This window comes from Eumetopias jubatus, unplaced genomic scaffold (assembly GCF_037043125.1).
Source record: "Eumetopias jubatus isolate StellerSeaLion01/CBP00866 unplaced genomic scaffold, mEumJub1_p1.0 scaffold_1, whole genome shotgun sequence".
NCBI lineage: Eukaryota > Metazoa > Chordata > Mammalia > Carnivora > Otariidae > Eumetopias > Eumetopias jubatus.
Window position 1 is genome coordinate 303,309 of NW_028274807.1, and position 22,512 is coordinate 325,820.

At 39.1% G+C, this 22,512-nt stretch overlaps 2 protein-coding genes across 2 annotated transcripts in view; one reads left to right on the top strand and one right to left on the bottom strand.

The window, feature by feature from the left end:
- LOC114203281 (uncharacterized) overlaps positions 1–22,512 on the top strand; it is a 58,650-nt gene that overhangs the window by 20,173 nt on the left and 15,965 nt on the right. Inside the window, 1 exon segment of the mRNA XM_088018956.1 lies at positions 22,385–22,474. Within this exon segment, the coding sequence (XP_087875082.1) occupies positions 22,385–22,474 (90 nt within the window).
- LOC114203280 (V-type proton ATPase subunit e 1) lies at positions 18,807–19,461 on the bottom strand. Its single transcript, XM_028096648.2, has one exon. It carries the CDS (start codon positions 19,398–19,400, stop codon positions 19,155–19,157), a length of 246 nt encoding a protein of 81 aa, XP_027952449.1. The 5' UTR covers positions 19,401–19,461; the 3' UTR covers positions 18,807–19,154.

A 22,512-nucleotide genomic window follows, 5' to 3' on the forward strand; every position in this document is an offset into this window, starting at 1 on the left:
TTTTTCATGTGTCTGTTAGCCATTTATATGTCTTCTTCAGAGAAGTGTCTTTTCATGTCTTCTGTCCATTTTTTGACTTGATTATTTGTTTTTTGGGTGTTGAGTTTGAGAAGTTCTTTACAGATCTTGGATACCAGCCCTTTATCTGTAGTGTCATTTGCAAATATCTTCTCCCATTCTGTGGGTTGCCTCTTTGTTTTGTTGACTGTTTGCTGTGCAGAAGCTTTTTATTTTGATGAAGTCCCAAAAGTTCATTTTTGCTTTTGTTTCACTAGCCTTTGGAGATGTATCTTGAAAAATGTTGCTGTGGCCGATGTCAAAGAGTTTACTGCCTATGTTCTCTAGGATTTTGATGGATTCCTGTCTCACATAGAGGTCTTTCATCCATTTTGGGTTTATCTTTGTGTATGGTGTTAGAGAATGGTCGAGTTTCATTCTTCTGTATGTGACTGTCCAATTTTCCCAGCACCATTTATTGAAGAGACTGTCTTTTTTCCATTGCATATTTTTTCCTGCTTTGTCGAAGATGATTTGACCATAGAGTTGAGGGTGCATATCTCGGTTTTCTATTCTGTTCCATTGATCTATGTTTTGTGCCAGTACCATGCTGTCTGGGTAATCACAGCTTTGTAATATAGCTTGAAATCTGGCAACGTGATGCCCCCCGCTTTGTTTTTCTTTTTCAACATTTCCTTGGCGATTCGGGGTCTTTTCTGGTTCCATACAAATTTTAGGATTGTTTGCTCCAGCACTTTGAAAAATGTCATTGGAATTTTGATTGGGATAGTATTGAAGGTATAGATTGATCTGGGTAGCATAGACATTTTAACAATGTTTATTCTTCTGATCCATGAGCATGGAATGTTTTTCCATCTTTTTGTGTCTTCTTCAATTTCTTTCATGAGTGTTCTGTAGTTCCTAGAGTATAGATTCTTTACCTCTTTGGTTAGATTTATTCCGAGGTATCTTAATGGTTTTTGGTGCTATTGTAAATGGAATTGTTTCTCTAATTTCTCTTTCTACAGTTGCATTGTTAGTGTACAAGAAAGCAACTGATTTCTGCACATTGATTTTGTATCCTGCCACATTACTGAATTGCTGTATGAGTTCTAGTAATTTGGGGGTGGAGTCTTTTGGGTTTTCCACATAAAGTATCATGTCATCTGTGAAAAGAGAAAGTTTGACTTCTTCTTTGCCAATTTGAATACGTTTTATTTCTTTTTGTTGTCTGATTGCTGTTGCTAGGACTTCTAGTACTATGTTGAACAATAGTGGCAAGAGTGGGCATCCTTGACGTGTTCCTGATCTTAAGGGAAAGGCTCTCAGCTTTTCCCCATTGAGGATGATATTCGCTGTGGACCTTTCATAGATGGATTTTATGAACTTGAGGAATGTTCCCTCTATCCCTGTACTCTGAAGAGTTTTAATCAGGAAAGGATGTTGTATTTTGTCAAATGCTTTTTCTGCATCAATTGAGAGGACCATATGATTCTTCTCTCCCATCTTTTTTTTTTTAAAGATTTTATTTATTTATTTATTTGAGAGAGCGAGAATGAGAGAGAGAGAGAGAGCACATGAGCAGGGGGAGGGTCAGAGGGAGAAGCAGACTCCCCGCCGAGCAGGAAGCCCGATGCGGGACTCGATCCCGGGACTCCAGGTTCATGACCTGAGCCGAAGGCAGTCGCTTAACCAACTGAGCCACCCAGGCGCCCTCTCCCATCTTCTTAATGTGTTCTGTCACATTGATTGATTTGCAAATGTTGAACCACCCTTGCATTCCGGGGATAAATCCCACTTGGTCGTGGTGGATGATCCTTTTAATGTATTGTTGGATCCTATTAGCTAGGATTTTGTTGAGGATTTTGGAATCCATATTCATCAGGGACATCGGTCTGAAATTCTCCTTTTTGATGGGGTCTTTGCCTGGTTTGGGGATTAAGGTAATGCTTGCCTCATAGAATGAGTTTGGAAGTTTTCCTTCTGTTTCTATTTTTTGAAACAGCTTCAGTAGAATAGGTATTATTTCTTCTTTGAATGTTTGGTAGCATTCCCCAGGGGATCCATCAGGCCCTGGACTCTTGTTTTTTAGGAGGTTTTTGATCACTGCTTCAATCTCATTACTGGTTATTGGCCTATTCAGGTTGTCAGTTTCTTCCTGTTTCAGTCTTGGCAGCTTATAGGTTTCCAGGAAGGCCTCCATTTCATCCAGATTGCTCAGTTTATTGGCATATAGTTGTTGATAATACTTTCTAATAATTGTTTCTATTTCCTTGGTGTTACTCGTGATCTCTCCCCTTTCATTCATAATGTTATTAATTTGGATCCTTTCTCTTTTCTTTTGGGTAAGTCTGGCCAGTAGTTTATTGATCTTATTAATTCTTTCAAAGAACCAACTTCTAGTTTCATTGATCTGATCTACTAGGTTTCTGGTTTCTAATTCATTGATCTCTGCTCTAATCTTAATTATTTCTCTTCTAATGCATGGCTTAGGCATCGTTTGTTGCTTTTTCTCTAGTTCTTTTAGGTGTAGAGTTAGTTGGTGAATTCGGGATTTTTCCGTTTTTTTGAGTGAGGCTTGGATGGCTATGTATTTCCCCCTTAGGACTGCCTTTGCAGTATCCCATAGGTTTTGGACTGATGTGTTTTCATTCTCATTGATTTCCACGAATTGTTTAAGTTCTTTGATTTCCTGGTTGACCCAAACATTCTTGAGCAAAGTGGTCTTTAGCTTCCAAGTGTTTGAATTTCTGCCAAAATTTTTCTTGTGATTGAGTTCCAGTTTAAAGCATTGTGGTCTGAGAATATGCAGGAAATAATTTCAGTCTTTTGGTATCAGTTGAGACCTGATTTGTGACCCAGTATGTGGTCTACTCTGGAGAAAGTTCCATGTGCGCTCGAGAAGAATGAGCATTCTGTTGTTTTAGGGTGGAATGTTCTGTAAATATCTATGAAGTCCATCTGGTCCAGTGTATCATTCAAAGCTCTTGTTTCCTTGTTGATTTTCGGCTTAGATGATCTGTCCATTGCTGAGAGTGGAGTATTGAGGCATCCTACAATTAATGTATTGTTATCAATATGACTCTTTATTTTGGTTAACAGCTGGCTTATGTAGATGGCTGCTCCCATGTTGGGGGCGTAGATATTTACAATTGTTAGATCTTCTTGTTGGATAGACCCTTTAAGAATGATATAGTGTCGGGGCGCCTGGGTGACTCAGTTGGTTAAGCGACTGCCTTTGGCTCAGGTCATGATCCTGGAGTCCCAGGATCGAGTTCCGCATTGGGCTCCCTGCTCAGCGGGGAGTCTGCTTCTCCCTCTGACCCTCTTCCCTCTCGTGCTCTCTCTATCTCATTCTCTCTCTCAAATAAATAAATAAAATCTTAAAAAAAAAAAAGAATGATATAGTGTCCTTCTGTGTCTCTAACTACAGACTTTAGTTTAAAATCGAATTTGTCTGATATAAGAATTGCTACCCCAGCTTTCTTTTGAGGTCCGCTGGCAAGGAAGATGGATCTCCATCCCTTCACTTTCAGTCTGGATGTATCTTTAGGTTCAAAATGAGTCTCTTGTAGACAGCATATGGATGGGTCCTGTATTTTTATCCAATCTTCAACCCTGTGCCGTTTTATGGGAGCATTTAGGCCATATACACTGAGAGTGATTATTGAAAGATATGAATTAATTGTCATCATGTTGCCTGTGAAGATGTTGTTTTTATAGATTGTCCCTGTAAGTTTCTGTTGTATATCACTCTTGGGGTCTTTCTCCTTTTATAGAACCCCCTTAATATTTCTTGCAGGGCCAGCTTAGTGGTCACATATTCTTTCAGTTTCTGCCGGTCTCAGAAGCTCTGCATCTCTCCATCCATTCTAAATGACAGCCTTGCTGGATAAAGTATTCTTGGCTGCATGTTCTTCTCGTTTGGTACCCTGAATATGTCTTGCCAGCAATTTCTGGCTTGCCAGGTCTCTGTGGATAGGTCTGATGTTATTCTGATGTTCCTCCCTCTGTACATTGGGAATCTCTTCCCCCTAACTGCCCTTAAGATGATTTCCTTGGTTCTAAGATTTGCGAGTTTTACTATTACATGCCGGGGCGTTGGCCTGTTTTCCTTGATCTTGGGAGGGGTCCTCTCTGCCTCTAGGACACGAATGTTTGTTTCATTCCCCAGATTAGGGAAGTTCTCAGCTATGATTTGCTCAAATATATCTTCTAGTCCTCTCTCTCTCCACTCCCTCCAGGATTCCAATAATTCTGACATTGGAACGCTTCGTGGTGTCACTTATTTCTCTGATTCTATTTTCATGGGTTCTTGAGTTGTTTTTCCCTGGCCTCTTCTTTTCCCTTTTTATCTATTAAATTGTCTTCCAGGTCACTGATTTGTTCTTCTGCCTCACTTACCCTAGCTGTTAGATTATCTAGATTAGATTGGATATCATTGATAGCATTTTTAAGTTTTGCCAATTCAGCTTTCATTTCTGCCCTTAGAGATTCTATGTTGCCATTAATTGATTTCTCCATTCTAGCTATTATCTTCACAATTGCTAACCTGAATTCCATCTCCCACATCTTGGTTATATCTGCATCCATTTGTAAATCTGCAGCATAAGTCATAATTTCTGAGTCTTTCCTATTTTGGGGGTTCCTCCTCCTAGTCATTCTGTTGATGGGTTGTTGAGGGAATGTATAGAGTCCAAATTATTGACCAGAACCCAAGCAAGATGCACCTGTTTTCTAGGGACCTTAGGGTTGCTGGCCTCTTGTTCTTCCAGCCTGTCTTCTGGCAGAGGGGCCTGCCGTGCTGTTACTCAGGCAACCCTGTTTGGGCGGAGTTGCCCTGCCCCCCTGTGGCAGGGGATGGGCTCAGTGAGAACCAGTTTTGGGGGCTTTTGTTCTCTGGTGGCTTTCCAGGTCTCTTCTGAGAGTTGGAGCAGAAGAGACCATTTCCAGCCCTCTGCCTCAGAGCAGAGATCGCAGTCTGTTCTTCAGTGAGCTCTCCAGGCCACACTATCTCCGTTTCTGTCTGTGCTGCTATAAACTGCAGTGTCTTGGGTTGTGCGCCCCTCTGCAGTGCCCCAGTCCTGCCTCAAGGTCGGGGCACGTCTCCACCCTTTGTGCTTCTAAAACTGCCAACCACTCCTAGTTCGCACTCGAAACCTGCCGCTCCGGGTTTCTGTCCCGGGGCTGCCCTAAAGTCCTTTCCCTGCCGCTACCAGTCTGCAAGTCTGTGCCCTCTCCCTAGCACAGGAGGCTATTGCCCACCAGTGGTGTAGGGTCCCCATGGCCAGGCTCCCTCCTGCTGCTGTTTATCCTCCGATATCTGCCAGCGGAATCACGGCTCCCTGCTCCGTACCTCGAAACCAACTATCTGAGATATTCTGTTTGTAGAGATCCAGATCTTCTTACATCTCAGGCTGATTTCGTGGGTGCTCAGAGTGGTCTGGTAGATATCCAGCTCAATTTCAGGGACCACTTGGAATAGGGTCCCCTACTCCTCTGCCATCTTTTCTCCCCCTCACCCCCTACTCCATTTTAAATGAGGTTTCCTTTGAGTTTCACACTTCTCACTTTTGGTCAAGATCTTTCTTCAAAAGAACCTCTGACCAAGAATCAGGTTTTCCGTATTTGGTGGTTTTGTCCCTCAGTGCCAGGAAAGACCTTTCCTGGTCATCTCATCCTAAGTCAGAGGGAAAGTGCACAACAGTTGGAAACCACCTAAGACCACATTTGAGTAACAAGGAAGGTCAGAAGGGAAACCTCCCAGGCACCTCCCATCTATAATCCATATTTATCAAGATTGTAAGCACTAAAGATCATCTCCTCATTGGGTACATCATTTTTACAAAAGTTTGACAGGCAACAAAATGCAAAACTTAAAATAATTATACATACAGAATAAGTAATTTACAATTCCAAATTGTATGATGGTACAAAACCAGGACGCTAGGTTTGAAAGTATAAAACTGAAATATTTATTGGCATTTATTCCAACTTAGGGGAGAAAAGTTCTCCATACAGAGGCAAATCTGGAGTCATGCATGCCTCCCAGAAGTCCCCACTTAAAGTGGCCATGAGAGCAGAATAGTGAATACTAGAAGAGTACACTGAAGAATTAACCAAATGTATTTGGGAAGATCCAGTGCAGGTATAAATATGAAGCAATAGCTAATGAACTTTTTGCAAAACAGCAAAACTTCAAAGATGTATTAAAACAGTATTGTTATCTCAAAAGAACCATTTGGAGCCAAATGTGTTACTGATAATACAACCTGTAAGGTTGCAAATTCTAAGGCCATTCATTTGGATAAGAAGCCAAAATCAGTTAATAGTTTGGATGAAAGAAAGACTTTTGTAAATTCTGAACTTTCTAATCCTTCAAAAAACTCATAGAATCATGATGAGGCTGTTTCCCAAAGGCCAAAAGAAGTTTTTCCCTTTCACAAGGGTTTCGGAAATGCAGACAAGGATACACAGACCTGGTCTGGACATAGTAGGAAAGCTGTCTTCCCAGGTGTTTTCTGCTTTAATTCCAGGAAATCTTTACTTTCAGGACACCTGGTGGTGTGCAGGTCCAGTCAGAGTTTGGTGCTTTCTTCAGATGTGTCTCATGAATCCAAGAGTCTATCCCTTGGGTTTTGGTGGCACAAGCATTGGTTTGCAGTCCTGATAAGAGTCCTTCCAGTGAAATTAAAGAGATTCTTTCTGGAGGTGTCATTTCCAAAAGACAGTTAGGCTTTTATAATATTGAAGCATATCTCTTTTTATCAGCTGTGGGTTAGAGGAGGCAGGGACAAGTGCATTGGGTGCCCTGTGACTATCTCAAAGGATGGGAGTCTACACGTTTCAGAGGAGATGGACCTGAGATTTAGGGCTAACAGCAATGCCTTAGCCAGTATATTTGGAGGATCTCTACAAATTTTGCCAGTTGAGTCTTAATAGTTCCCTTAGTGTGTTTTGACTATCCCTGAGAATTAAAGATGTTATGTACAATGACAGTGTTGTCAAACCGGCCAAACATCATAGAGTTGTCAAAGCACCTGGCCAGTAAAATGGATTCCCCAGTCACTATAAAGTTCAAGAGGGACTCCCCAAGTAGGGATAATATTTTCTGACAGAATTCTAAGCCATGATAAAAGCATTGGCCTGTCTAGAAGAAACAACTTCAGTCCAGTGAGAAAAAATACAAACCATGACTAAAACATATTTATGTCCATGAGATGAGGAAGCTGTATGAAATTCATTTGTGTGGACAGGTTTCCCTGGATTATACTTTGGACAAAAGTAGACACTTTTGCAGCCTTATTAATATTTCCCAACCAATTTTGGTTCATGAATGCTATCATTCTGCCAGTAGATCAATGGTTTAATGCATGTACAGTTGTAAGTATTGGGAATTTTAGAATTTCTGGTAAAGTTAGAGAGTTATTTGGTCCAAACCAGAGTTCTCTTCTTATTCAACTGATAATTGTTAGATTTTCAATATTTTTTTCCTTCTCTGGGGCTAATTGTTTGGTATCTCTTGTCAGTTTTTCCAAATTAGCATTTAAGAAAACATCCCTTTAGACCATGACAGAGGTTTGGCTCTTGGTTTTCATGAAAGCAATGTTTTTTTGTGGAAATAACAGAGAAGTGGGCTCCTTTGGCCTCCAAGGAGTCAAGTCTACAATGCCCAGGAATCTTAATAATAATCAGAGCAGCTCACAAAATTATGTCATCTAATAAATTTTGGACATAGGAGACATTTTTCAGATTAAATCCATTGGGGGCGCCTGGGTGGCTCAGTCGTTAAGCATCTGCCTTTGGCTCAGGTCATGATCCCAGGGTCCTGGGGTTGAGCCCGGCGTCGGGCTCCCTGCTCAGCAGGAGGCCTGCTTCTCCCTCTCCCACTCCCCCTGCTTGTGTTTCTTCTCTCACTGTGTCTCTCTCTGTCAAATAAATAAAATCTTTTTTAAAAAAAAGATTAAATCCACTGGAGGTAAGGACACCTCACTTTTTTCCATATATTCCAAAGTCATGAGCTACCACAAAGGCATACCAACTATCAATATAAATGTTTGCACACCCTTGGCAAAGGTACAAACTTGAGTAAAGACATAATAACCTGTTAGGCTGTAGTAGCCAAAATGTAAAGGTGTTGCCTCAATGAATTCAAAAGGAGTTGAAATAACATACCTAGCTTGATGTTTACCATTCTTATCCTCTAAATAAGAACCACCAGTAAATCATGAAAAATCTCCATTGGTTAGAAGAGTCTGCTGTAAATTGCCACAGGTGTCAGATGATGTATCAATGCTAAGTAGCTATGAGGAGTTTCATCTGGATCCAAATGTAGTCCTTGTTCCCTGGTCAGAGGCCCTAAGTGTCAAACTTGAGTTTGAGCAAACTGCAGTTTTTCTCTGGAGATTTTATGTACCTTTAAGGCCAAAAGTTTTAACACGTGGGTGCTCTCTTCCTGTGAAGAAGTTTAAGAAGCAAATCATCTACATATTGTAGCAAAGTAAAGCCTGCAGAAAAGTGTATCATCCAAATCAGCTTTTACGTTTTGTAAAAAGTAAGAAGGACACTGTGTGAAACCTGGTGCATTACTGTGCAGATGTTATTTCTGTTCTTCCTAAGTGAAAGTAAATAGATATTGGCATCCTTATCAACTGGAATACTAAAAATGCGCTGCATAGATCTATTACAGTGAAAAAAAACTTGCTATCAATGGGAATGGATATCAGTAGAACATGGGGGGTTAGGAACAACAGGGTGCTGAAGGAATACAGTGTTATTTATTGCTCAGAGATCCTAGACAAACCTCGATCCTTGGCTGTTGGGCTTTCTCACAGGTAAATTAGGAGTAATATAGGGACTAGTACAGCATATAATGAGACTCTGAGCCTTGTAATCTTCTATTTTGGGCCTGATAATCTGTAGGGCTTCTTTATTTATAGGGTATTGATTAATTCCGGGGAGAGGTTTTGTGGGATCTTTTTGAATCTTGATGGGAGATGCAGTGTAGATTCTACCAGTATCAGATGAAGATTTTGTCCATAAGAACAATGGTAGCTAATTGGCTGTATAAATATCAATCTGAATTCTAGATTTATTTCCCCCCTTTTGCCTCAGTTAATTTAGAAATAATATTTTTGCAAAGATGCAAACTTAGAATCCTGAAAATATTTGGCACCCTCAAGGTACCAATTAAAATAGACACCCCATTCAGTTTGTTACTTTGTTTTGCTTTGTTTGGAGCCATGGGTTTCTAATGTAATTTTAGGTAAAACAAGTTTGGGAAGATCAAAATTCCTCCATATTGGCCACTGAAGTTCCACATTACTTTTGGTTAAGTTAGTCCATGTAGTTGAGGAGAGGCCATGATTTTTAAACATAAACCTGGTTGAGGTCCCAGACGGGGGGGCTCCCTGCACTTTGATGACTGAGATCCCTTTTATTAGAGGTTTTTTTCTAAAGTCAAAAGAAAATTCCTAAACAGCACAGTTCCACTAGGAAGAGCCTCTTTCCAAAGGAATCAGACCAAAAGCCAGCACAGTTCCAGCAGGCATAGTTTCAACAAGAAAAGTTCAGTTCTGAAAAAGAGTGGAACCAAAGGCCAAATGAGCACTCTCAGGAAGGACAAGGACTTAACAGACCCTGAATAAAGCAGAGAGAGCTCAAAACACAAAGAGAGCAGAACTCAAGATCCAGAAGAAAACTTACCCTCACACTCCAGGGTCATCAAGAAAGCAGTGAGCTCAGTTAGCTCTGTGGAGACCAGCATCTGTTTGCTCACCAGCCCAGGAGTTGTTGGGGGTCTTGTCTGGATCCCACTTCTGACACCAAGTAATATTTATCTTAAATAAAACTGTCAGCTATCTTACCAGCGAACATGAATTTATTTGGGAACAGTAGAGAATTGCAATTTGGAACAAGCAATCTATGGCAAGTCCATAGAACAAAGGAGAAGAGAGCAGAAAGTCCATTGGAGTAAACTGCGAGCTGGAAATATAGTGGCTTCTCATTGGTGGAGCTTGACAGTCTCTTATTGGCTGAGGTGTGACTGTCTCTCATTGGCTGATCTGGTGCAGGGGGACAGGAAAATCTTTCTTCCTCCTCCTGGGATAGTAAAGTAGCTAAAGTAGTATCAACTTGCAAGGTATGTGTCTTCCTGTTGGGATCTGCAATTGATGATAAGTGGTAAGACATGAGAGGTCCCCCTCTGGCCCCCTAACTCCATTTTTTAAAAAGAGGTTTCCTTTTATTTTCACAGAAATATTTGACTTCATTTTGTGGGAGCACATTCAGATCTTTGGCATTCAAGACCAAATCAAATTTACGTAATTCCATTTTTCTAAAAATGCATAATTAAGAGGGTGAAATAGTAGACCAGCTAAAGCTTAACAGAGAAAATCAGGGATGGAGACAGCTTAGAAGAGCCCTGGGGTCAGAAAAAGTCTCAAAACTACCAAAACCTTGCCCTTGTAAAGGGTTCAACTGTAATTGAATTATACTCTAGATAGAGCTATCACTTAACAATTGGTGGAGGCTACCAGCCCAAAGCTTAGTGGGGAAATCAGGGAAGGAGATAGTCAAAAACAGCACGGTAAACATCATTGTCACTATTTGGTGGTCAGGGAGACTATGCAGATACCCAAGGCTATGCCTTATAGGGAGTGAGATTAGAGGCTGCAGGGGATGAGGGAGTTAAACTTCACTGAACTAATCCATCCAGGTCATTAAGCAAACAGCAGCAGGGGTGGAGATCAGTTAGTATATTACTTAAAAGATATAGTTCTCAACAATAAATCATGAGACATGTAAAAAAACAAGAAAGTGTGACTTATGTACAGAAAGGGAATAGAAACTGACTGAGAGGTGCAGATATTGAATATGGCCAACAAAATTTCAAATCAGTTATTATAAATATGTTCAAAGAATGAAATAAGGTCATTTTCAAAATTAAAGGACAATGACAAGCTCTCATAAAATAGAAAATATCAATGAAGACAAATAAATTAGAAAAGGAACTCAATGGAAATCCTAGAGTTGAAAAGTACAATAAGTGAAATGAATAATTCACTAGAGGGACTCAACAGTATATTTAAGCTGGCAGAAGAATCCTGGCAGAATATGAAGATAAATAAACAGAGATTATGCAATCTGCAGAACACACACACACACACACACACACACACACACACACACACACACACAAGATATGAACAGAGGCTCTAAGAAATGTGGGATACCATTAACTAAACCGATATGGATATACTGGCAATACCAAATAGAAAGAGAGAAAAAGGAGCAGATTGAATATTCAACAAAATAATGGCTTAATACTTCACAAATTGGATGAAAAACATTAATGTACACATCCAAGAAGCTCAAAAACTTCTAAGTAGGATAAATTCAAAGAGATACACACGTGGACACCTCATAGTCAAAATGTTGAAATGAAGACAAAGAGAAAATCTTGAAAACAGCAAGAGAAAAATGACTCATCATACACAAGGGAACCCCCCATAAGATTAACAGTTGACTTCTCATTAGAAACAATGAAGTCCAGAAGACAGTGCAGTGACATATTTAAAGTGCTGGGGGAAAAACCACACCTGTCAGCCAAGAATCTTATAACCAACAAAACTATTTCAAACTGAAGGTGAAATAAATATTCCCAGATAAACAAAACTCAGAAAATTTGTTACTAGCAGACCCACCTTACAAGAAATACTAAAGGAAGTTTTTCAGTCTGAAAGCAAGTGATACCAGACAGCAATCTGATCCACATGAGAAACAAGAGCACTGATAAGGGAATTATCAGCAATTATAAAAGACAAAATAATGTTTTTTCTCCTTTATTCTATAAACTGATTTTAAAAAGCAGTAACCCTAAAACCCACCAATTGCACTACTGGGTATTTACCCAAAGGATACAAAAATACTGATTTGATGGGGCACATGCACCCCAATGCAGCATTATCAACAATAGCCAAATTATGAAACCAGCTCAAATGTCCACCAAATAATGAATAGATAAGGAGGATGTGGTATATGTATACAATGGAATATTACTCAGCCTTCAAAAAGAATGAAATCTTGCCATTTGCCATGACGTGGATGGAGCTAGGAGAGTATTACACTAAGTGAAATAAGTGAGTCAGAGAAAGACAAATACCATATGGTTTCACTCATATATGGAATTTAAGAAACAAAACAGATGAACATAAGAGAAGGAGAAAAAAGAGAGGAACCGTAAGAGACTCTTAATGATAGAGAACAAACTGAGGGTTGATGGAGGGGAGGTGGGCAGAGGATGGGCTAAATGGGTGATGGGTATTAAAGAGGGTACTTGTGATGAGCACTGGGTAGTATATGTAAGTGATGAAACATTAAATTCTACTCCTGAAACTATTACCTTATATGTTAACCAACTAGAATTTAAATTAAAACTTGAAACTAAATTAATTAATTAATTTGCTTGGAAAAAAAACATGTATATAAATTGTGTTGAGCCTATAACATACAAAAATGAAACAGTTGACAAAAACAACACAGAAGGCAAGTGGGAGAAAACCTGTGTTGGAGTAAGGAAATGACATCAGTAGTGAATTCAAATCCATAAGAAGAAGTAAAAAGAAACAGAAATGGTAAACAAGTTTAATAAGTAAATTCTCTATAAATATATATGTACTCTCTTTTCTTCTCTCAGTTGATTTAAAATGCATTAAATTATATAAAGTAATAAAATATAACATTGTATTGTTGGGCTTGTATCATACATAGTTGTAAAAATGTATTAAAATATAGCAAAAGGGAGAAAAGTAATAGAGAGATATAGGAGTAAATTTCTATATCTCATTGGAATTAAGTTAGCATAGATATGAAATGTATTCTGATAACTCATTATGTATATGCAAGGCATGGAGCAACCGTTTTTTAACAAACTCAAAATATATAGTCAAAATCATTAAAGTAAATGAAATGCTATACTGGAAAAAATGTATAGTGAAGAGGAACAAAAAAGATACGAGACAAAACAAAAAGCAGAACAGCAAATGTAAATCCAACAATATCAATAATAACATTAAATGTGAATGATTAAACAATCCAATCAAAATTCAGAAGTTGTCAGGCTGTATTTTTTTTTTTTTAAATCCCAACCATATATCTACAGGAGATACACTTTAGATTCAGAGATGCAAACAGATAGAAAACAAAGATGGAAAAAGATATGCTATACAAACAGCCATAACAGAGCTAGAGGACTATACTAATATGAGACAAAATAGTCTTTAACACAAGAAAAAATATTGGAAATAGGTATTTTGTAATGATGAAAGGGCCAATCCATTCAAAAGATGTAACAATTATTAATATATATGCACCTAACAACTGAGCCCCAAAATACATGAAGCAAAAACTGGTAGAATCAAAGGGAGCAATAATTCAAAAACAGCAGTTACCAACCATTTTTTAAAGATTTTATTTATGTATTTGACAGAGAGACACAGCGAGAGAGGGAACACAGCAGGGGGGTGAGGGAGGGAGAAGCAGGCTTCCCATGGAGCAGGGAGCCCAATGCGGGGCTCAATCCCAGGACTCTGGGATCATGACCTGAGCTGATGGCAGATGCTTAAGGACAGCCACCTAGGCACCCCAGCAGTTACAACTTTAATACCCAACTTGAAACAATGAACACAAACAACTAGATTGAAGACTGACAAGGCTATAGAAGAATTGAACCATACTGTAAACGAACTAGATGTAACAAACATTATAGAACACTCCACCAAACAATAGCACAATACACATTCTACTCAAACATGGAATATTTTTCAGATTAGACCATATTCCAGGCCATTAAACGTGTCTCAATAAATTTAAAATAATTTAAATCTTACAAAATATGTTCTCCAACTTGGCACAGAAATAGACACATAGATCAATGAAACAGAACTGAGACCCCAGAAAGAAACCCACAATTACATGGTCAATTAACCTATGAAAAAGGAGGCAAGAATATACAATGGGGAAAAGACAGTGTTTTCAATAAATGATGCTAGGAACACTGGACAGCTACATGTAAAAGAATGAAACTGGACCATTTCTAACACTAAACACAAAAACTCAAAACAGATTAAAGGCCTAAAGGTGAGACCTGAAACCATAAAAATCCTTGAAGAGAACACAGGCGGTAATTTCTCTGACATTGGCCATAGCAATATTTTTCTAGATATGTCTCCTAAGGCAAGGGATACAAAAGCAAAAATACATTATTTGTACTACATCAAAATAAAAAGCTTTTGCACAGCAAAGGAAACCATCAACAAAACAAAAAGACCACTTACCAAATGGGAGAAGATATTTGCAAATGATATATCTGATATTTAAGAATGTACACAATTCAACACCAAAAACCAAACAATCCTACTTAAAAATGGGCAGAGAATCTGGAACGACATTTCTCCAAAGAAGACATACAGATGGCCAACAGACACATGAAAAGATGCTCAACATCGCTAATCATCAGGGGAATGCAAATAAAAACCATAATGAGATATCACCTTACACCTGCCAGAATGGGTAGAATAAAAAAAAAGAAGACAAGAAATAACAAGTGTTGGCAAGAACATGGAGAAAAAAGGAATCCTTATGCACTGTTGGTGGGAATGTAAATTGGTGCAGCCACTGTGGAAAATAGTAAGGAGATTCCTCAAAACATTAAAAATAGAAATACCATATGACCCAAAGAAAACAAAAACACTAACTCAAAAAGATAAATACACTCCTACATTGCAGCATTATTTACAATAGCCAAGATATGGAAGCAGCTTATGTGTCCATCAACAGACAAATGGGTAAGGAAATCATGGTAAATATTATGCAGCCATAAAAAAGGATGAGATTGTGCCATCTGAATCAACATGGATGCACCTAGAGGGTATTATGCTAAGTGAAATAAGTCAGACTGAGAAAGACAAATACCATATGTTTCCACCCATAAGTGGAATCTAAAAATAAACAAAAACAAATGGATACTGGGTGTTATACACAACTAATGAATCATCGAACACTACATCAAAAACTAATGATGTACTATATGTTGGCGAACGGAACATGAAGAAAGAAAGAAAGGAAGGAGGGAAGGAAGGAAGGAGAAAGAAAGATGGGAGGGAGGGAGGAAGGAAGGAAGGAGAAGAAAGGAAGAAGGGAAGAAAGAATGAAAAAGAAAGGAGAAGAGAAAAGAAAAAAGAAAACTATATGCAATTTTGCCTGATTTTCATGTAGCCTAGTATTCAGTTCTTAACTGGTCTTCTCTGATTCCATTATGGTAATGACAATAGTGGAAGTGTTTTCCCACCAATTTCTTCTGCATAGATAAAAGCATTCAAACCAAAAATCTAACAGTTTGTGTTTCTCTACTGAAAGAAATGTCTCTGGTGAGTAGGGAAGATGATTTACGTGAATGTACCTGACCTTATAAAAAATAAAGTTGAATTTATATTGCTATCAAAAAATGGATAGGGGCGCCTGGGTGGCTCAGTCGTTAAGCGTCTGCCTTCGGCTCAGGTCATGATCCCAGGGTCCTGGGATCGAGCCCCGCATCAGTCTCTCTGCTCTGCAGGAAGCCTACTTCTCCCTCTCCCACTCGCCCTGCTTGTGTTCCCTCTCTCGCTGTGTCTCTGTCTGTCAAATAAATAAATAAAATCTTAAAAAATGGATAAATGAACAAAAAGCAGAATCAGACCTATAAATACAGACAACAAACTGATGGTTGCCAGAGTGGAGGGGGTTGGAGAGTTGGGCAAAATGGGTAAAGGGGAGAGAGAGATACAGGCTTCCAGTTGTGGAATGAGTAATTGACAGGAATGAAAGGCACAGCATAAGGAAAAAATATATATATAATGAAATAAAATTTCATATGATCAATAGATCTTTTTAATTTCTCTCTGTCGAAGACATTAGGAAAAAAAGATTCTCCAACTACAATAGAATTAAATTAGAAATCCTAACAGAAAGGGAACGCCTGGGTGGCTCAGTAGTTAAGTGTCTGCCTTCGGCTCAGGTCATGGTCCCAGGGTCCTGGGATCGAGCCCCGCATCGGGCTCCCTGCTCCGTGGGAAGCCTGCTTCTCCCTCTCCCACTCCCCCTGCTTGTGTTCCCTCTCTCACTGTGTCTCTCTCTGTCAAATAAATAAATAAAATCTTAAAAAAAAAAAGAAATCCTAACAGAAGGAAAACTGGAATATCTAAAATATTTAGGAAGTAGGCAACACTTTCCTAAATAACCAATGGGTCAAAGAAGAAATCACAAGAAAAATTAGAAAATACTTTCAGATGAATGAAAACAAAACCAACATACCAAAACTTATCAAATGCCATTAAAGCATTTCTTTGAGGAACAGTTACAGCTACAAATGCTTATATTAAAAAAAAAAAAGATCTCAAGTCAATAACCTCATCTTCGGAAATTGTAAAAAGAAGAGCAAACTAAACCCAAAGCACATAGAGGAAGGAAGTAATAAAGACTAGAATGAAAATGAATTAAATAGAGAATAGAAAAACAATACAGAAAAGCTAAGGAACAGTTATTTGAAAAGATCAACAAAATTAACAAACCTTTAGTTAGATGGGGGGGAGGAGAAAATTACTGAATTTAGAAATTAGAAGTGAAACTACTGAAATTAGAAATACAAGAGGAGTTATTTTGATAGGGATTGCATTGAATGGGTAGATTGTTTGGGGGTAGTATAGACATTTTAACAATATTTGTTCTTCCAGTCTATGAGCATGGAATGTTTTTCCATTTTTTTGCGTCCTCCTCAACTTCTTTCATAAGTGTTCTATAGTTCTCAGAGTACAGCTCTTTTACCTCTTCAGTTAGGTTTATTCCTAGGTATCTTATGGGTTTTGGTGCAATTGTAAATGGGATCAATTCCTTGATTTCTCTCTGCTGCTTCATTATTGGTGTATAGAAATGCAACAGACTTCTGTGCATTGATTTTATATGCTGTGACTTTGCTGAATTCCTGCATTTTTCACAGAGCTAGAACAAACAATTCTAAAATCTGTATGGAACCAGAAAACACCCCAAATAGCCAAAGTAATGTTGAAAAAAAAAAAGAAAAAACAAAGCAGGGGGCATCACAATTCCAGACTTACAGCCATATTACAAAGCTGTAATCATCAAGACAGTATGGTACTGGCACAAAAACAGACACATAGATCAATGGAATAGAATAGAGAGCCCAGAAATGGACCCACAGCTGTATGGTCAACTAATCTTCAACAAAGCAGGAAAGAATATCCAATAGGAAAAAGGTAGTCTCTTCAACAAATGGTGTTGGAAAAACTGGACAGCAATATGCAGAAGAATGAAACTAGACCACTTTCTAACACCATACACAAAAATAAATTCAAAATGGATGAAAGACCTAAATGTGAGGCAGGAAACCATCAAAATCCTAGAGGAGAAAATAGGCAGCAACTTCTTTGACATCAACCAACTTCTTACTAGATATGTCTCCTGAGGCAAGGGAAACAAAAGCAAAAATAAACTATTGGGACTTCATCAAAATAAAAAGCTTCTGCACAGCAAAGGAAACAATCAACAAAACTAAAAGGCAACCTTCAGAATGGGAGAAGATATTTCCAAATGACATATCTGATAAAGGGTTAGTATATAAAATCCATAAAGAACTTATCAAACTCAACACCCAAAAGATAAATAATCCAGTTAAAAAATGGACAGAAGATATGAATAGACATTTTTCAAAGAAGATATACAGATGGCTAACAGACACATGAAAAGATGCTCAATATTACTCATCATCAGGAAAATGCAAATCAAAACCACAATGAGATACCACCTCACACCTGTCAGAATGGCTAAAATCAACAACACAAGAAATAACAGGTGTTGGCAAGGATTCAGAGAAAGGGAAAACCTCAATGCCCTGTTGGTGGGAATGCAAACTGGTGCAGCCAATGTGGATATCAATATGGAGGTTCCTCAGAAAGTTAAAAATAGAGCTACCCTACTGCCCAGCAACTGCACTACTAGGTATTTACCTAAAGAATACAAAAACACTAATTGAAAGGGATACATGCACCCTGATGTTTGTAGCAGCATTATTTACAATAGCCAAACTATGGAGACAGCCCAAATGTCCATCTGATGGATGGACAAAGAAGATGTGGTATGTACACCATGGAATATTACTCAGCTCTAAAAAAGAATGAAAGCCTTGTTATTTGCAAGGACATGGGTAGAGCTAGAAAGTATTATGCTAAGTGAAATAAGTCAGTCAGAGGGACTCTCCTGCCCCCTCTGGGCTGGGGAGCTATGACGAGTCACAGGCATCCTCTGGCTCAATTCACCACTTCTTAGTAATCGCTTCACAACAATCACTTCTTAGATCTTACCCAGGAAGAGAGACTGAAAATCTTTCATTATCCTTTTTTTTGGCCTGTGTTTTCTCCAGTTTTATTAAGATTAATTGACTATTGCGATTGCATATATTTAAGGCATACAACTTGATGTTTCTTTTTTTAATTTTTTCCATTTATTTATTTAAATTTATTAATTAACATATAGTGTATTATTAGTTTCAAAGGTAGAGTTAGGTGATTCATCAGTCTTTTTTTTTTTTCCACAGAGAAAAATAATTTATTCCAGTAGATGGCAGAAATAAGAAAGTCATCCTGAAAATATACTTTGGTGCAATTCTGTTGGGTCCGACAGCCCCTCTGAACACACTCTCCTACTGATTGCCCCACTGGATTCTGTCTTGTGACAGTTAAAACACTTTGCTGATTCCCATGTTGTGACCAGGCAGGAGTCATCTTCAAATTCACAGGTTCCAAGGAGAGAGCAATGTATTTCTCAGAAGAATAGCACCTTCTATCTCAGAAGAGTGCATAAACACTTTACAGAGTCAGCACAGTTTAGGTTAAGTAGGCACATAATTCGTCAAAACGTAAAAAAGGTGACAGGAAAAAAACTGCATTGTAGAATAAGATATTCAAACATGGTGTGAATATTTAAGGCAGCTGACGGCCAAAAGAGGTGAGTCAAAGAAGGTGGTCTGGGTTTGGAGTTGATTTTGCATCTAGAGGAATTGTCTTCATGACCTCAATGATGGCGCACTGGAGAGCAGGTCTTCCTCCTTAAGGCCAATGATACTTGAGGTACCAGATGGTTTCATTTTTCAACTGTGGTCCAAAGAGAGGGTTGAGTTGGGCCAGAATTGCAATCAGCCAAAAGAGATAGCAGCAAACTGAACAGGTTACCAGCATGGTGATGATAACTCCCCGGTTGGGACCCTTAGGAATGAACCAGGGCACGCAGAAGCCGACGAAGCCCCAGAACACGCTCATTACGATGAGAGGCACCGTGAGGCCGTTATACGCCATGGTTGCCGCCGGAGCTACCAGCCCCTGCCCAGCCGCCTCACTTTGGTCCCACCCGGAAGTGTCAACCTGATTCATCAGTCTTATGTAACACCCAGTGCTCATTACATCCTGTGCCCTCTTTAATGCCCATCACTCAGTTACCCCATCCCCCCACCCTCTCCCCTCCAGCAACCTTATTTCTTATTATGATTAAGAGTCTCTTATGGTTTGTCTCCCTCTCTGATTTCATCTTGTTTTATATGTATACATTGGTAAATAAGGTAGAACAAGCTAATTAACATATTTATCACTTAAAGTAGTTATCTTCTTTTTAGTAATGAGAACATTTAAGATAACCCTCTTAGCAAATTTCAAGTATACAATATAGCACTGTAACTACAGTCACAGTTTTATACATGAGATCCCCAGAAATTACTCCTTTTTTATAAATGAAACTTTGTACCCCTTGATCAGCATATCCCCATGCCTTGGCAACCACCATTCTGCTCTCTGCTTCTATGAGTTTGACTATTTTAGAATTTACATATAAATGAGATCATATAGCATTTGTCTTTTTCTGCATCTGGCTTATTTCACTTAGCTCTCATTTTCCACCACAGGAGGGTTTATGGGACTTTTATAGTCTGCCATTTTGCTGATGTCACTCCTGAAGTCTCATTTGTACTCTCAGTAACCTTAATCTCTTCGATCATATTTATTATAACATTTTCCTAAAGACATAATTGATATATAACATTGTGCAAGTTTAAGGTATAAAACATGTTGTTTGATACATTTATATATTGCAACATGATACCATTATAACATTAGCTTAACAGCTCCATGTCCCATAATTACTTTTTCTTTTCTGCGCTAACATTTAAGGTCTAGTGTCTTAGCAACTTTGAAGTATATAACACAATATTAACTATAATCACAATGCAGTGCATAATCCCCAGAACTTTTTCATCTTCTAGGTGCAAATTTGTACCCTTTAACATCTTACCAATTCCGCCACCTTCTAGCTCCATCATTAAACTTTGTTTCTCTGAATTCAGCTTTTGCAGATTCCAAATACAGGTCATTTCTTCTAGGTTTTTCAGTTTTTTGGAACACAGATGTTTGCAGTAGTCTCTTATGATACTACATATTTATTTGTTATCAATTTTAATGTCTCTTTCATTTCTGAGTTTATTTGGGTCTTTTTTAAAAGATTTTATTTATTTTGGGTTTTTTTTTGTTTTGGGGCTTTTTTCCCTCCATTTTTATTCTTTTTCTTATGTTCAATTAGCCAACATATAGTACATCATTAGTTTTCGACGTGGTGTTCAACGATTCATTAGTTGCGTATAACACCCAGTGCTCATCACAACACGTGCCCTCCTTAATACCCGTCACCGGGCTACCCCCTCCCCCCACCGCCCTCCCCTCTGTAACCCTCAGGTCGGTTCCCGGAGTCCAGAGTCTCTCATGGTCCGTCTCCCTCTCTGATTCCCTCCTTCAGTTTTCCCTCCCTTCTCCTGATGTCCTCCCTGCTGTTCCTTACGTTCCACATATGAGTGAAACCATATGATGATTGTCTTTCTCTGCTTGACTTAGTTCACTTGGCGTAATCCCCTCCCGTCGCATCCATGTGGGTGTAAAAGTTGGGTATTCATCCTTTCTGATGGCTGAGTAATCTTCCATTGTATATACGGACCACATCTTTCATTATCCCTATTACAGTTATCCTAGGAGACTGAATATACAAGGAGACAATGGCCAGACCATATATAAAAATAGGATTCTGACTCACAGCCTGCAGCAGCCTTTCCAGGAATCCAAACCCTTGTTTACAATAAACATTTATCCCAAAAGTCAGCCTGTTTTAAGTCAGACTTATAGAAAACCCGACTACTATCTCTAGTAACATTCAGGAAGCAGGACAATGACTTCTGTAACAATCAACCCAGAATGGCCAGGACATGATGAATAACTGATAGCTTCCCTAATTTTTCTCCCTGCTTCCAACTTATAACCAAAGAGAGAAAGCCAGATATGCTCCCCTAACCAGTCATGTGGGAGACCCTGCCTTTAGTTAGCCACCTCCAGCCTCACCATGCCGACAGCTTCCAGTCAGGTCACACCCGAAGCCATCCCTCTTCTCCACTATGAAGCTTTCCCTCCTCCTCTGTCTGCCTTTGAGTCTCTGCTAAACTCAAGTGACCACGGCTGACTCCCTTGCTCTAGCAAGCTTTGAATAAATAGCCTCTGCTTTTCTCATTTGTTTGGTGTTCCTTTATTTCCACAATCCTGAATGCATGCATGAGGTTTCTGGAGCAGAGGAGATTAACTATTATTTACTTACAAGCAAACAATAACCATGTGGTTCCCCTGAAAGCTTAAAATTAAAATGCATCTCAGTCATGACCAAAACCATGTCCTTAGATTGGATGCCTCCTCGGGATCCCCAGGGGAAATGGTTAAAAATTCACACTCAGAGTTTCTAATAGGGCGGGTCCCGGAAGGGATGGGAGGATAAATGAGCACTTTTTTTTGGCCACCTGCCCAGGTGAGACCAACATGCAGCCTCAGCCAGTGGAGAACATGGAGCTGCTCTTTCATTTCCTATGGATGAGAAACCTTGAATGGATGTTTCTAACCAAAGGGTGAGACCCACAACAGAGATGCAGAGGGAGAAACAGAATATGTGCGTGTGTATTTGTTTAATTATTCAGTTGGCAGTGTTCTCAGTAGAGTGAAGCTGGAATTGGCTCTACTTTGCTGCCTCAGACACACATAAACACACTTGTCTTCTCTCCAGGAGCTGGTATGAGTGAGTGATATTTGTAACAGGATATCCCAGGCTCTGCTTTAGAAGAGACAGTTCAGGATATGAGTGGCACTGCTCACCACAAGGAAACTCACGGAAACCCCTCACAGAATTGGATCCTGGTCCTTAGGAGGTCCACAAGACTGAGGAATAAGGAATAAACCCGAACTAACTCTTCTCTGCCTCTCCCCAGGCTCTCAATGGCTTCCTCATGGCTGTTACAGAGGATGGCTATGTTTTCTACGTCTCTCCCACAGTCCAGGACTACCTGGGGTTTCATCAAGTGAGTGGTTTTACTTTTCATTTGAAGAGTTTGGGTGA

Excerpts from the sequence above, each read along its gene's own strand:
- LOC114203280 (XM_028096648.2), bottom strand. The coding sequence starts at position 19,400 with ATGGCGTATAACGGCCTCACGGTGCCTCTCATCGTAATGAGCGTGTTC.